Below are 13,740 nucleotides of genomic sequence, written 5' to 3' on the forward strand. Positions count from 1 at the left end.
GACAGGTAATCAGTCAACATAGATCCTGGTAAGACACGAGCCGAAGTTGCACTCCAGCTCAACTGCTGCTTCTGCTGCTGTTCCCTCCCCCCTTCCCACCAACTAAACCAACTCAGTATGTGTGCAGAGTGGATTGAGTAAGCCGAGGTTTAGAAGAGCCGTCATAAACTTTTCTCCCCTGACTGCTCGCACCATCTGCAAGCTGAGAAAGTCTCCGCTGTGGACAGGATGGCTGTCGTGGTCAGCACAGTCACACACAGGGCAGCGTCACAGCGGGAGACCGCCCAAGACACATGCACATCCACACGTGCACTCACACACAAACACGCACACACTCACACACTCTCTCTCCCCTAACACTGCAGCCTATGCAGTCCCAACTGCTCCAGTCATCCTGGCTGGTGAGACACTCACACTCAGTCTGAGAACACGGTGTATGTTGGTTACAGAGGGGAGGAGAGAGGGAGGGGGAAGTGTGTGTGTGTGTGTGTGTGTGTGTGTGTGTGTGTGTGTGTGTGTGTGTGTGTGTGTGTGTGTGTGTGTGTGTGTGTGTGTGTGTGTGTGTGTGTGTGTGTGTGTGTGTGAGAGCATGTTTTAGGAAGTCTCAAGAAGAGAGCTCTCTGACTGAGCAGCTCCAGCAGTGCGGCTGACTTTCTCTTATATTTCAGATTGCACACAAGCAACTGGCAGATCTAAAAAAAAAAAAAAAAAAAAAAAAAAAAACTCTCACATTGTGTTCCACTCTTCAGCCAAGAAATTCCCAAAGTTTGCTATGGTTCATATAATGTGGAATATAAGTCATGAGTTTACCATAAATCATCTGTGAGTAATTCCACATACAAACACAGAAAGCTGCCCCAGTTCTAAGGCGTCCTCAAGATGTCGTATACAAATGACTGCGTGCTTGCAGCTCGACAAACATTTATTTAATGACACTTTGGTGCTAGCCCAGCTGTATACACACCAGTGGAAAGTGCATCTTGTTTACGTGGGAGTGGTCTAAAATGTCTTTACTATTTCTATAGTCCTGCAGTGGTTCCTTCTACAGAAGAGCATTTTTCATTTCATGTGTTATGAACAAAAATAGCAATGTTAAATTTGTATAATAAATTGAGACAATATTAAATTCTTTACACTGTAGTAATGGATGAGTGGAATTCACGATAATTACAGTGTCTGCTTTTTGTGTAGTACATTCCAGAGTTAAATCATGCAATCATTAAACTCCTTACTGACTCCTCACAACCTGCTTGATCACCTGACATACACTATTGATTTATGAAAAGAGAGCAGGCAAAATTAAATAAATGTTTCAAAATGTTTACTCTCTTTCAAATTCCAGCGCATTGTTGTCATGCAAGCTCTAAAAATAAAAATTGAGTGATTATGTGTAATTATATACCTAAAAATAGGTTTGCTGGAGAGAAAGAACTTAAAAATTGAAAAGGTGGGAAGACACTTATATGCAGATGATACAGAATGGAGGAAGTTATTTTTTTTCTTTGTTGTTTTAGCAAATACATATAGACTGACAAACGCTAAGCAAAAAAGCGTATGAAAATAAGAATATTCACCACTTAGTTTTCTACTTTCCTATATTATATATATAATTACAGAAACGTGAATGATACAATTTACATTATCACCACAAAACAGATGCAGAAGCCTCACACAACCCTAATGTGTCGCCCACATGCCCTGCTCCTGGAAAACGTACTCATTACTAATAAGGGAAGGGAAATTCCAATCTAGGTGGGAGGTGGCTGATGTGTCAGCAATAATTACTTCCTCAAAATCAAATCACCGGGATGAGATTTAGTTTATTTACAGACTCACATACATATGAGAATGAAAATGGGTAGTGTGTGTGTAGTCGGATATGATTCAACAGACGTGATCCTGGTTGGGTTATTGAGGTGGTTGGGTCGGGCTCAACACATTGTCTATTGATCTGTTTGATCTATAGGCAGGAGGGAGGTCAACGTAACACTTTGACCTTCCATCAGCATTTGTCAAATAATTGATCAAAGAGGCAGCAGCAGTACATTAATCTGCCCAAAGCTTAATACTGACGCTTTTTCTCCTCTCAGAAGGTTATCTGGTCAACTTATCTGGTCAAGGTGCCTGATAACCTTTCTCCACTTTTGTTTCCCATGTTTAACCGGTATTCTGGAGCTCCCTGAAATAAGTACTCAGAATTGTAAATCCTGCATTGATGGCATATTTACAGCTGCAGCAATGAGGTTTGTGAAACTTTTTTTTGTAACATCACCATCTTAGTAGCCATCTAGACCAGTGGATCCCACCCTTTTTGGCTCCTGACCCCTCAAAAAACAAACAGCTGTTTAGTTGCCACACCTCATCACTGTTGATGGTGATTTTGTGGCCTGATCTATCCATAACTGTACATTTAAAAGCACAAATAAGCATAAAGTAAAACTAAAATATATATAACTTTGTGCAAGCAAAATATTGTTGTTTTTTTCTATTTGATTTGTTTTAAAATCCTGAGACCTGTTAGATGTATCTTGGGACCCTTTTGAGGGTCCTGACCCCTAGGTTGGGAACCAAAGATCTAGATAAATCCTGGCACTAACTATGGTCATTGTGCATGACCTCTTTAGCCACTATTATGAGACTTGCACCTTGCATGTAACTTACTGATTAATCGAAATGTAGTATTTGTTAAAAATCAGTTCTTCATAATGACTTTGGTACAATAATGTACAAGAACCATTAACTGCACTCGGTAGAATACATTTTGCTTCGGACACCTCTTTGTTTCTTTTTGTTACCCTATATAAAAAGGTGTTATTAAATAGCATGTCATAAAATGCGTAAATCTTTTAATTATGTTTTTATTTGCAGCTTAACAAAGACATTTATATTCAACAGTCAACGGTGAGAAACAAGGTAAAATCCATTCCTCCTAATAAAGTTTAATCTCCACGCAGCGGATGAGTTTTGTAGGTGTTGTGAAAAGCCTCATTAGCTGAATAAAGCTTAAATGAAATGTTGAGAACAAACAACAGTGGGCTCTGAGCCATCTGTCCGCAGGCATCCTTCAGCATGTTTCATTATATTTGCCGGACGTGGAATGCTGAACATGAAACACTGTGACCTTGTGACGTGAGAAGTGGCCGTCTGTAAACAAACTGGAGCTGCATTAACTCCCATGAGATGCTCAGCGGCGACCTTATCCGATAGGAGATAACTCATGAGATAAGAATGGATGAATCTTCACAGAGGAAGCCTCTGGGAATTGAAATGTTCTCTATGGGTCTGCTGTTCTCATGGCCTTGCAGTCAAAGGTTTTGGACAGTTGGTGACTTCTGGGAAGATAATGGAAATCTTTTGGAGGCCTGTAGCCATCAGACAAAAAGCCTTTCCCTTTCTCCTTTACTGGAACTCATTCACTTTGATTAGGGCTTCTAATAACGCTGTATTTATAAGTGGTACGCCTTACTGCTCTATAGTTAGATAGTTATCACCTGACTGCAGTGCCCAGACGGAGCTTTATAGCTTCTTTCAGCTCATTGTTATTTGCTTTACAGCCTGCAATCCCATGCTTTCATCATTATCGTTTTTGGACGCAGCAGGCACATTTATTTTCAATGAAAAAGCTTTAATAACCCACTGTATACTACATCTGCTCTACACCAAACAGCAGATGGTCAAAGATAGCATTGAGCATTGAGCAACTAAAGAGACAGATATTTCCCTCATGAGTTGGTGGAGACCAAACAAGAGCTAAAAGTAGAGTGAATACTTGACAAACGTGAATGTTAATGTTTCTCCATATCTGCTGGATGTGTAATTAAAGCAACTGTCAATTTAAATTAGGTGATAACGTGTCAATGATGGGTTTATGGCTTTAGTTTCTGATACCTCTAAGTGGACAAATCAGTTATTGCAGGTTTAATAGCCAAACGGTGCAAGTGCAAAAAAAAGTACAGAAGAAAAAAAGATTGAGAACTGTAAGCCAGCTGTAAAGGTTTATGTAAGAAGTGAGAGGTCATCATCTTGAGTAAGATTGTTATAGGTAAGCTTCTGTGTGAGGGGGCACACTCTGTGGTTTCTCAAAGTCAAGGTCACCCCATACAGTACATTATTTCGTTCCTGTCACTGTCCATTTTGTGTCCTGACCTGAATGGAGACAGAATAATATGATGCAGCTCTTCTCTTCAAGTGCTGATTGTTGTTTTGAAAGGCTAATGCAAAACCACCACCCTTCCTCCTTCCTTCTGTCTGCATTAAATTGAAAAATCAAGTTAACATTGACTTACATAAACTGCAAACATCTCTTAACCTCTACTTATGCCAATATAATGGTACAGGAGTTGGTCGGCATGGTAACAATTCTTTGTTTTCAGTCCTCAGTTATTTTATTTTGCTCTTATATAAAGTCCGTCATTTACTACTGCAATAGTCACATTTTCCATTAGAGGTTGATAAAGTTGATCTTTTCTTCAGTCAGTAAGTTTTCCTCCACACCAAAGATCAAGTCTCCTTATTTTTCTTGATGCAATATTGCTCTCTAGTGGTTTATTTTAAAACTTTTAGATTGGGAACTTAAACAAGCTTATTTATAGCTGTTTATCTTTATATATTTGTAATACTCATAGCTTTAATATTCAGTTTGAGTGAATTATTTATATTCTGGTGTAAGGCACTATGGCAGAGGCTACATTTAACATTGGGTCAGTAATGTAAAGTCCTTATCAGACTTGTTAGAAATGGACAGAGACATAAACCCAAATTAAGACAGTAAAAGTAAAAGCTTGTATTCCAAAAGTTTCAAGAAAAATGATGTAAAATAAATGCAAAATAACTTTATATGATACAATACCATCAAGGAGCCACCAGAGGTCCATGTGTTACAGCAAAACAGCCACTCAAAAATCTGGACACTCATTTCAAAAACCTATTCTGGTCTAAATCACTGTATAATTCCACTGCTTTGTGAAAGAATTATAAGTTTTATTATTCTTCAAAGAGTGATAATTGTGCAACCTTTGAGTACATACTGTACCAAATATACAAATTGTATCAATAATTTAAATAGTCAGTCACCCCACCAGCTACATCACAAATGCTTCCTGCCTCTGCCTCACACCCTATTCATGAAAACTGCCTGGAATATGCAGATGATCCTAGTGTACCAGCACAGTGAGAGTTGCTTATGATAAACTAAACAAACACAACAGTGCCCTACTCTGTAACTTACTAAGTTCATGCCAAGTGATGTGATGAGTTTGTTACCTCATTGAACTAGGAACTGAAATGTTAAGTTCTTTTTTGTGTGTGTGTCTCCATAAGAACAACATCGCACAGTTTCTAATAATGAATAACCACCTTCTTTACTTTAATTGTATTTGGATATTGGTCCTTTGTGAGGCATAAAATATATCCAATTTACTGTAATTGAAGCTTTTTAAGTGTCAAATTTGCAAGTAATAGTTAAGATATTTACTATAACATTGATTTAAATGTGCTGTATTTTAAGATGAAATTCAATAATTAGACCTTTGAACACCTTTTACCTAATATCTGCTTGCTACTACTTGCTACTACTATTTGCCTTGTGTGGATCTGATCACATGACATGATATTGTAAATTCAGTGCAACAGTTTTAAACAGAAAGTCATTGGCTCAGTGTTCTCTCTGACAGTATTTTGGACGTAGTAAAAATAGCAGGATGTGCTGGTAAAAAGAAAAGTATCTGTCCTATTTATGACGCAAAGAGTCACACAGAAAAAGAGACAGCACAGAGAGGAAATTGTTTTATGCTCCAGTCATTTTCAACAGGAAAAGACCCTTAAAGTAGTGCAATCACATCTGACAGTTACAAATTTAAGTTTATTCTAATGTGTGATAATAAACCTCCTCATTCACAAGTACAAGACAATCCCTCCAGGGGACAGAAATCCTTCCGGTCGCTGATGTCGAGGCTCCAGACTCTTGTTGCTCCTGAGAACTATTGACATAAGGAAGTGAGGAAAAAGGAGTCAAAGAGTCAATCAGGCTGCCTCCCATTTTTAATTAAGTGACATGAGAGCCTGAGAGTTAAAGTGCTCCTAGCTACATTTCATAGGCCTCAGTTTAGATATCTGCTATCAGTGTAATCAATCTCACCACTTCATTTCCTTGTTCACAGTGTTTACGTGTTGTCTCCATTGAGCCTTGTCAGTCTGCAGCTACAATAAACAACCTGTTGAGGCGGGGCTAAACTGTAAATACCAGAACATCTATTTGCAGTGAATCAGTGTTATTTACTACTCCGTTCACGCACCTTTGTTTCTGCAGAGGCGGCAGTGACGTGTTCAGGGAGTCAGATAAAGGGTATTTCTCACCAACGCTTTCCTGTTATTTTCCAGGGTCCTTTGTTTGGTTGCGAAGCCTCGGCTTGTCCGTTCTCAGGGGAACCAGAGGAACATTTGATCCCCGAGCGCTTATGAAGACTCCTGCTCTCATACACAGGCTGATCCCATACCTGTTTGCATCACTGTGTGAGTGTGTGTGTGTGTGTGCGTCATCTTGTCCTTGGATTGAGGAGATGCATCCCTGCAGTTCATTTTTGTCTGTTTCAGAGAAATTCAGCCTTTCTATTCCTCTATATATAAATATCCCCAAAAAGATCTGGTTTGAAATCATAATCATTCATAATAAACGTCACAAGGAGAAGAAAGAAATTACCTATATACATTTAAATTCTGATGCAGCAGCTGCAACTTACATATTTTGTGTTTCAAAGTGAAAACTGTGTTCCTGCAAAATTGCAAATTTCTCATTCACCACTTTGTTTACTGAAGAGATGATTTGAAAATACAAAGTGGATCATGGTGACGAGTTTGATTAAGGGACAGCTTGTTTGTCGATGGGTGTTTTATGTTTAGATTAAATGGGAATATAAATCAATAAAGTGGATGTGAAGTGTCCTCCTCTATCCTTCGACAAGAGGACACAGCCTTTGTCGCTTTTTCAAGTCTCTTGGAGAAAAAAAAAAATCCTGGCTTTTAAATTCCTGTCCTGGGCAGACACAACAACAACAGGAAGAAGGGACATTTTCACAGGTGTCAGGAAGCACAGGAAATAAACAAGCTGAATACTGGAAAACATTTTTGTAAGAGTCAGAGGTGAGGCTAATAAGGATATTTTTAGCTGGGACAGAATTCTGACAAAATGTTGAAGGATGTGATTTTAAGGTTTCGCACTTTGATTCTCCATGGTGATGTATTAACGGGGACTTGAGAGAAAAAGCATTTTTGTTTATCAAGAACAACATATCATGTTCAATAATGGGTGACTTTAGGATTCAACTTTTAGAAAGTCAAAATTACAAAGATGATGAGTATTTAATCAAATCATTGTTATCAACTGGTTTACTGCATTTATCACAGACCAATGTATGTGCATATTTAACTTTTTAAAGGTAGGTAGACCACAATATAAGACTTTGTTGAATATCTTTACAAAAGGCATCATAAACTCAGATAATGTATTTCTGATGATTGCAACTTATCATTAAATTCATCTGTGATCAACATGTTCATAGAAATACAACTTGATTTTCTAGTTAACACAAAGCTACTTTTCCTGTGTTCCAAAGCCAATAAATTATTCAAGGATTTGAGACTTTGATAAATCAAAATCTTGAGGAAATATTACGTGAAAGCTGTATTCTTTATGCAAACAGGAAAATTATTTATTTCATTTCTATTGTCAAAGTTGAAAGTCTCAGTAAGAGGCTGAGTGACAAGTAACGACTTTTATGAATGTTTTTCTGCAGGTGGGACATGTTAAAATGTACCGTTCTCAAGAAAGACTTTAAACAATATCTCAACATTTCAATCGTTGTATTCATGCTTTTCCCCCCATGTTGACTAACGTAAGTCCTGTCTGCTGTGGCTGTATTCTAGTACAGCTATAAAGGCAAAGATGAGTTGAGAAGTTTCTCTCTGTAGCTGCATTGGCAGAGAAATTTTCCCAAATTCTCTCCCATCTGTGATTCCTTTTAAAAGCGAGTAAACCCAGTAAACCCAGTCTGTGCTCTTCAGTTCTTCTCATGCTATCAGTGGTGAAAGTATTTTTCCATGACTGACAAATGTTTTTTGCATGGGACTAAAGAATATTTGGCCATTTGTGGAAGTTGAGTAACGAGGTCGTTCCAAGATTTATAAGAGTCAAGGATGCCTGAAAGAATTCTCAGCACTCTCTGCTCCTGTGTTTGGATGTAGTGTCCCGCTTCACATCATCATGGGAAATAAGGATTCCTTCTACTCAGAAGACATATTTCTATCCAGATATTTCTATGCTGTTCAGAGAAGCCTCTTCCACCTCCCATAAATAAATACCGCTAATATCATCCTGAGAATATCTATGTCTTCTCCTCTCTTTTTCCCACAAAAATCCTTTTCAGACTTTCGTGTGCCTCAGTTTCTGGGCAAATCATTTTTTTCAGGTGCAATGTATCTCTAGATATGTCAAATTCTTCTACAAATACTATATTAAGTACACGCTGGTACTAAAGTACACATGAAAGAGATCTCAGTCTTCCTACTCAAAGTCAGTCAACATTTGATTTGAATTTAGTTATTTATGGATCAATCCATAACATGTTTAAGTGAGAACATTAATTGTAACTTGGACGCAAAATCCTAAAAGACATGCAAAAAAATACGCTTCACGTTTTGACTTTACAGATTCCCCATCCTTTTCTCAGTTCACAAACATATGAATTCCCTTCTAAAGTACTGGGAGTGTAACATCATAAATTATATTACTAAAAGTCTTCTGTTGACTCCAAGTGTGAATCTATCTGAATCACATCAGTCTCTGCAGCATTCATGCAACTATCTTAACGGGAAAGAGGCTTTGGCAAAGCAAATGAAAATTCTCAAAATACTCATAGCAAAAGAAAACATATTATCTTGGTTTCAATTTCAACCTTACTTCTGATGAAATCCAGATTACAGCTCATCAACTGGATAATACTAACAAATAATGCAAAGAGGTCCTTGAAGAAACCCCAGCGAGGACGCGGCTGCAAGTACTACCCTGAGCCTTCCTCGTAGCACTTATTGCATTCGTATTAGTTGTTGCACTTACTGTATTCGTATCAGTTCGCTGCACTTATTGTATTCGTATTAGTCTGTTGCAATTATTGTTTTCGTAGTAATTTGCCTCTGCACTATACTTTTGCTCTGGCTTATGCTTTAAGATGCTTGTTTAAGAAAGGAGATGCACTTATGACTTCTGGTGACTAGTAGTTCTCTTGAATACCTATGTTGAATACACTTCCTGTAAGTCGCTTTGGATAAAAGCGTCTGCTAAATGACTGTAATGTGATGTAATGTAAATTGACTTGAGTTGTGTAAACATGGCATTTAACCGAATATATAGTATATAAGTATTATTTGAATTCAACTTAGGTGATAGTTTATGTTTTTTTATTTTACAACATTTATATTTGTTTCACTACACAGACGTGTGTAAGTCACATTATGATGAATTAATCAGCATTTATGGACAGAGTCCAATGTATATTCCACTTATTTGGATGCCTTTAACTTTCGCCTGAAATATAAAACATAGAAAATACAATCAGTGTATAAAATGATTAATTAATGATAAGTCAATGAAACAAAATGAAAAGAGTAAGTGATAACTTTGGTTTAATTGTGAGGGCTTTCTTTACATTGGCTGGTTTCACATACATGATATTTCCATCCATGTCCGCTCTTCATATATACAGTACAAATAAGACATCACTATGGAAAACTTCAACATATTTAGTGGACTACAATGAATCCATGAAACATGTTGCTGTGTCCAGTTTGAAAATAAATGCAAGATCCTTTTCTTGTGACATTAACATTTCTTTTTCTCAACAATAATGTATGAAGGCACACTAAATGAGGTCTACACTGACACTCGTGGGAACAGAGTCCAGGATAATCTTGAACAGCAGACAAAGAACAGAGAAAAAGAGAATTTGAAGAGAATAACACAGTCCTGTGTATTGTGTGACTAGAAAAGACCAAACGAACAAAACAAAACTTCCAAATGCTGTAAAAAAGTTTCTCATCGTTTAACATAATAAAATATATCTTTCAGTTCATTTATAAGTTAATGCTACATTTACACTGAATAGATTCAGTCTTGTCAGCACTTGTCAGCGAGGTTCGAGCCGCTTCGGAGCGGTGGATCTGTCCGTGAGTTGATCTGTGTTCTGGGCAGTGCTGACCTCTCCTGAGCCCACATCTCCCCCTGAAAAATAGAAGTGTAAGAATCCATTACTCTCCCAATTCATGCAACTGGGCAATTTCACAAATCACATTATGAACAATCATCACTTTTTGTACCTTCTTGAGGGTCAGTCTTGAGTTTGCCAGCGATTTTGGCAAAGAATTTGAGGGTGAGACAAGCTCCTGTCTCCCTGTCACATATGCTACCTTTGCAGTTGCATGTCTTGCGGCACTCCATCCCATAGGTTCCATACAGACAGTCTGTAAAGAAGTGCAGAAGGGTTAGTTTTCCATGACTGGATCTTATATGGGGCCATAATCTATAGTGTTAAAGATGCATATTCATATTCAAAATAATGAAATGCCAAATCAGTGATTAAGAGAAATGGATAAACTGCAAGAGGGGTAGTTGCACAAGCATTAATGTTTGAATGTCACTTGTGTGAGTCTCCATGGGCTAAATATCAAGTTAAATGTCCAATTTTTAGAAGGATGCACAAGTCTGCAAATGGTCCTGTAAAAGAACATTGGTTATATGGCAATTTCCCTTGTGATAATTCAATAAAAAGAGCTTTAAAGACTGAAATAACATGCTGGGATACAGTATTTGGTGCAGCAGGGCATCACATATTCAAAACGCAGCATCCAGGCAGAAACAGCACACTGTATATTATGCACATTCAAATGCTGGATGTAACCGTACCTTTGCAGATCCCATATTCGTCTCCATAATCGTCCTCGTCCTTGTAGAACTCGCAGAATAATCCCGGTCCGCACTTCACCCCGTGCATCCCCGACACTGTGCGGTAGCAGTGCTCCCCTCGGCCGGCCGCACAGACCTGGCAACAGCCGCAGTCATCCAGGACAGTCCGTGCGCACCGCTGCGTCGCGCCGCACCGCTCCGGGTTGCATCTGTCGGGGCAGTTCACCGCGTACTTGACATTGGCGCTCCACGCCTCAGCAGCATCGCGCACTATGAGCGAGGACAGCACCGTGATGAGGAGGAGAGACATCACCGGGCGCTAGGGGTGCTTTGGAGAGCTCTCGGACCGGGGCTGCTGTGTGTTGGATGGTCTCGGGGAGGAGACGGAGAAGCGGAGCACCTCTGGGGAGACTTGAGTGGAGTGACCTCTGGGTTCATCAGGTTGGACGGTTATCAGAGATGGACAACTTTGTTTTTGCACATGGCTTTGCCCCCCTCGTCAATTTCCTCATTCCGGTGTTGTCGTCAACCTTTTGCCAGTCAGCCCCCTTTTTTAGAGATCCGGCTTGGAAGTGGGATTAACTCTGGACCGCCATCCAGGAATTGAAATGCGTGTGACCTGATGTCATAAGTTATCTTTGGTTTGTTTTTGTGTTAGTGACTGATGGAACCACCCCCCCCCCCCCCCCAAAAAAGAAAAACCCTCGTGACTGGCTCGACTTTGAAGAATCACATTTGAAGTTAGGATGTTATTTTTTTCACAACATCCTATGATTGGACATAATATTGACATTGTTGTTGACAATAAGATAAATCAATTAAAGCATCTAGTAGGTTCACATAACAGTTAATGAGGGGATTTCTATGTATTAAGGTTGTTTCTAAGTTTAAACGTGAAAATATAATTAAAGATAAAAATTAAAAAAAAGCCACGTTTATTTAACATAATATCTATAGGCCTATTGGATCGTGCACAAAAAGAAAAAAACATAAAGTTATGAACATTTAGATCATAATTTTTTTGCTGTTTACTAAGCTGCAAACTACCATATTATTATCATTATTTCAAATAGGCCAAAGTAAGAAGAAGATACTTAAAATAAAACATAACTTTAAATACAGCAGGTTAAACAACTCATTGGATATAGAGTGTTTCTAAGAGTGTGTTGTTGTTGTTGTTGTTGTTATGTTCATTTTGTTTTAGAATTTGATTCTTCTTTTTAAAATGTTGTAAGTTTTTTAATGGCTTTAATTAATTGATTGAGAGACGATTACAGCACAAATGGAATGTTATCAGTGGATAAAAGAGACAAATAGCCTAAAGGCCTTCTCATGAGACATGCACACACAACAAGATTATAAATGCCCTTTTAAGGGGCACTTCAGCAATTAAAGTTTTGCAATTCCATAAAGTTGGACGACTCATAAGATTAAAAGTGAAATGATCCCTCCTGAGCCAGAGAGGAATTCATTTTTTTCACTGGCCCAGTAATATACATATATATATATATATATATATATATATATATATATATATATATATATATATATATATATATAATAAAATATAATCTATATATATATATATATATATAAATAATATAAATATAATCTAGTTTAGTATCCTAAATCTACTGCTTTAATATTTTACATCAATAATATATTTGTATCTCTCTCTCTGTCTCTGTCTCTCTCTCTCTCTCTCTCTCTCTCTCTCTCTCTACAGAGGACATCATTTTATAAATATATATATAATCTAGTTTAGTATCCTAATTCTATTGCTTTAATATCTTATATCAATAATATATTGTATCTCTCTCTCTCTCTCTCTCTCTCTCTCTCTCTCTCTCTCTATATATATATATATATATATATATATATATATATAGTAGCTCTCTCTCTCTCTCTCTCTCTCTCTCTCTCTATATATATATATATATATATATATATATATAGCCACAGAGGATATCATTTTATAAATATATATATAATCTAGTTTAGTATCCTAATGCTACTGCTTTAATATTTTATACCAATAATATATTTGTATATATATATATATAGCCACAGAAGACATCATTTTATAAATATATATATATAATCTTCTATTGCTCTAATATATTTATATCAATAAGAAAGAAGCTGTGCAGAACAAAGTTGTTGTTTTATTTCCTTATAATGCTCTTTAATAAACATGGAAAAAGAAACAAAAAGTAACTAATAATAAATAAATCCATGAGGGTGATGATGGAGATAGTGATCCTCCACTCCGAGACACAAGGGGGCGGCATCCGCCATCAGTGGTCAACCCTCAAACAGACGAAGAAGAAGAAGAAAGAGGAGAAGGTTGATATGATATTCACGTCCAAGGGAGACCTCACCGGGACGGGACAGGTAACACAAACCACTTATCAGCTTGGGGGGGTGTTACAGCCAAGGTAACTGAGGTGTATTTTATTTAATTTATCAACCATGTCAGTGTCTTAATACGTCGTTAACGAGCCACGGGGCTGTTCTTCTGGGAGCTGTCAGCCGACCAGCGGAGGGGCTTGGTCGGTTTTGACAGCCGTGGACCAGACTAGCAACTGCACTGCAGCCAACCGTTAGCTCCGCTGTCGCCAGGCTGCATGATGCCGTAAAGTGTGCTACGTTCCACCAACCGCTCCTGGTGGCTAATGTCGTTAGCATGGATGCTCCAGTTAACGCCTAACTTCTGACACATTGCGGTGTGTTTTAGCTGACTGCCTTTTTTATTTTTTTATTTATTATTATTATATATTTTTTTACCT

At 37.8% G+C, this 13,740-nt stretch overlaps 2 protein-coding genes across 2 annotated transcripts in view; one reads left to right on the top strand and one right to left on the bottom strand.

Annotated features, from left to right (window-relative positions):
- Positions 1–9,664: 9,664 nt before the first annotated feature.
- Positions 9,665–11,385, bottom strand: esm1 (endothelial cell-specific molecule 1). Its single transcript, XM_054613055.1, has 3 exons — positions 10,952–11,385; positions 10,366–10,509; positions 9,665–10,270 (listed from the first exon to the last, which is right to left on the bottom strand). The coding sequence occupies exons 1-3, from the start codon at positions 11,259–11,261 to the stop codon at positions 10,176–10,178; spliced, it is 549 nt and encodes a 182-aa protein (XP_054469030.1). The 5' UTR covers positions 11,262–11,385; the 3' UTR covers positions 9,665–10,175.
- A 1,871-nt stretch (positions 11,386–13,256) lies between these two features.
- The window catches only part of LOC129102062 (probable E3 ubiquitin-protein ligase HERC1), a 40,377-nt gene continuing 39,893 nt past the window's right edge, over positions 13,257–13,740 (top strand). Inside the window, exon 1 of the mRNA XM_054612004.1 lies at positions 13,257–13,345. The gene's annotated coding sequence lies outside the window, so the exon portion shown is untranslated. The remainder of the gene's footprint in view (positions 13,346–13,740) is intronic.

This window comes from Anoplopoma fimbria, chromosome 14, assembly GCF_027596085.1.
Source record: "Anoplopoma fimbria isolate UVic2021 breed Golden Eagle Sablefish chromosome 14, Afim_UVic_2022, whole genome shotgun sequence".
In the NCBI taxonomy this organism is placed as follows: domain Eukaryota; kingdom Metazoa; phylum Chordata; class Actinopteri; order Perciformes; family Anoplopomatidae; genus Anoplopoma; species Anoplopoma fimbria.

Excerpts from the sequence above, each read along its gene's own strand:
- esm1 (XM_054613055.1), bottom strand. The coding sequence starts at position 11,261 with ATGTCTCTCCTCCTCATCACGGTGCTGTCCTCGCTCATAGTGCGCGAT. Across the intron at positions 10,510-10,951 it reads CGAATATGGGATCTGCAAAG|ACTGTCTGTATGGAACCTAT; the intron begins GTACGGTTACAT and ends ACTTCTTTACAG. Across the intron at positions 10,271-10,365 it reads CAAGACTGACCCTCAAGAAG|GGGGAGATGTGGGCTCAGGA; the intron begins GTACAAAAAGTG and ends TCTATTTTTCAG.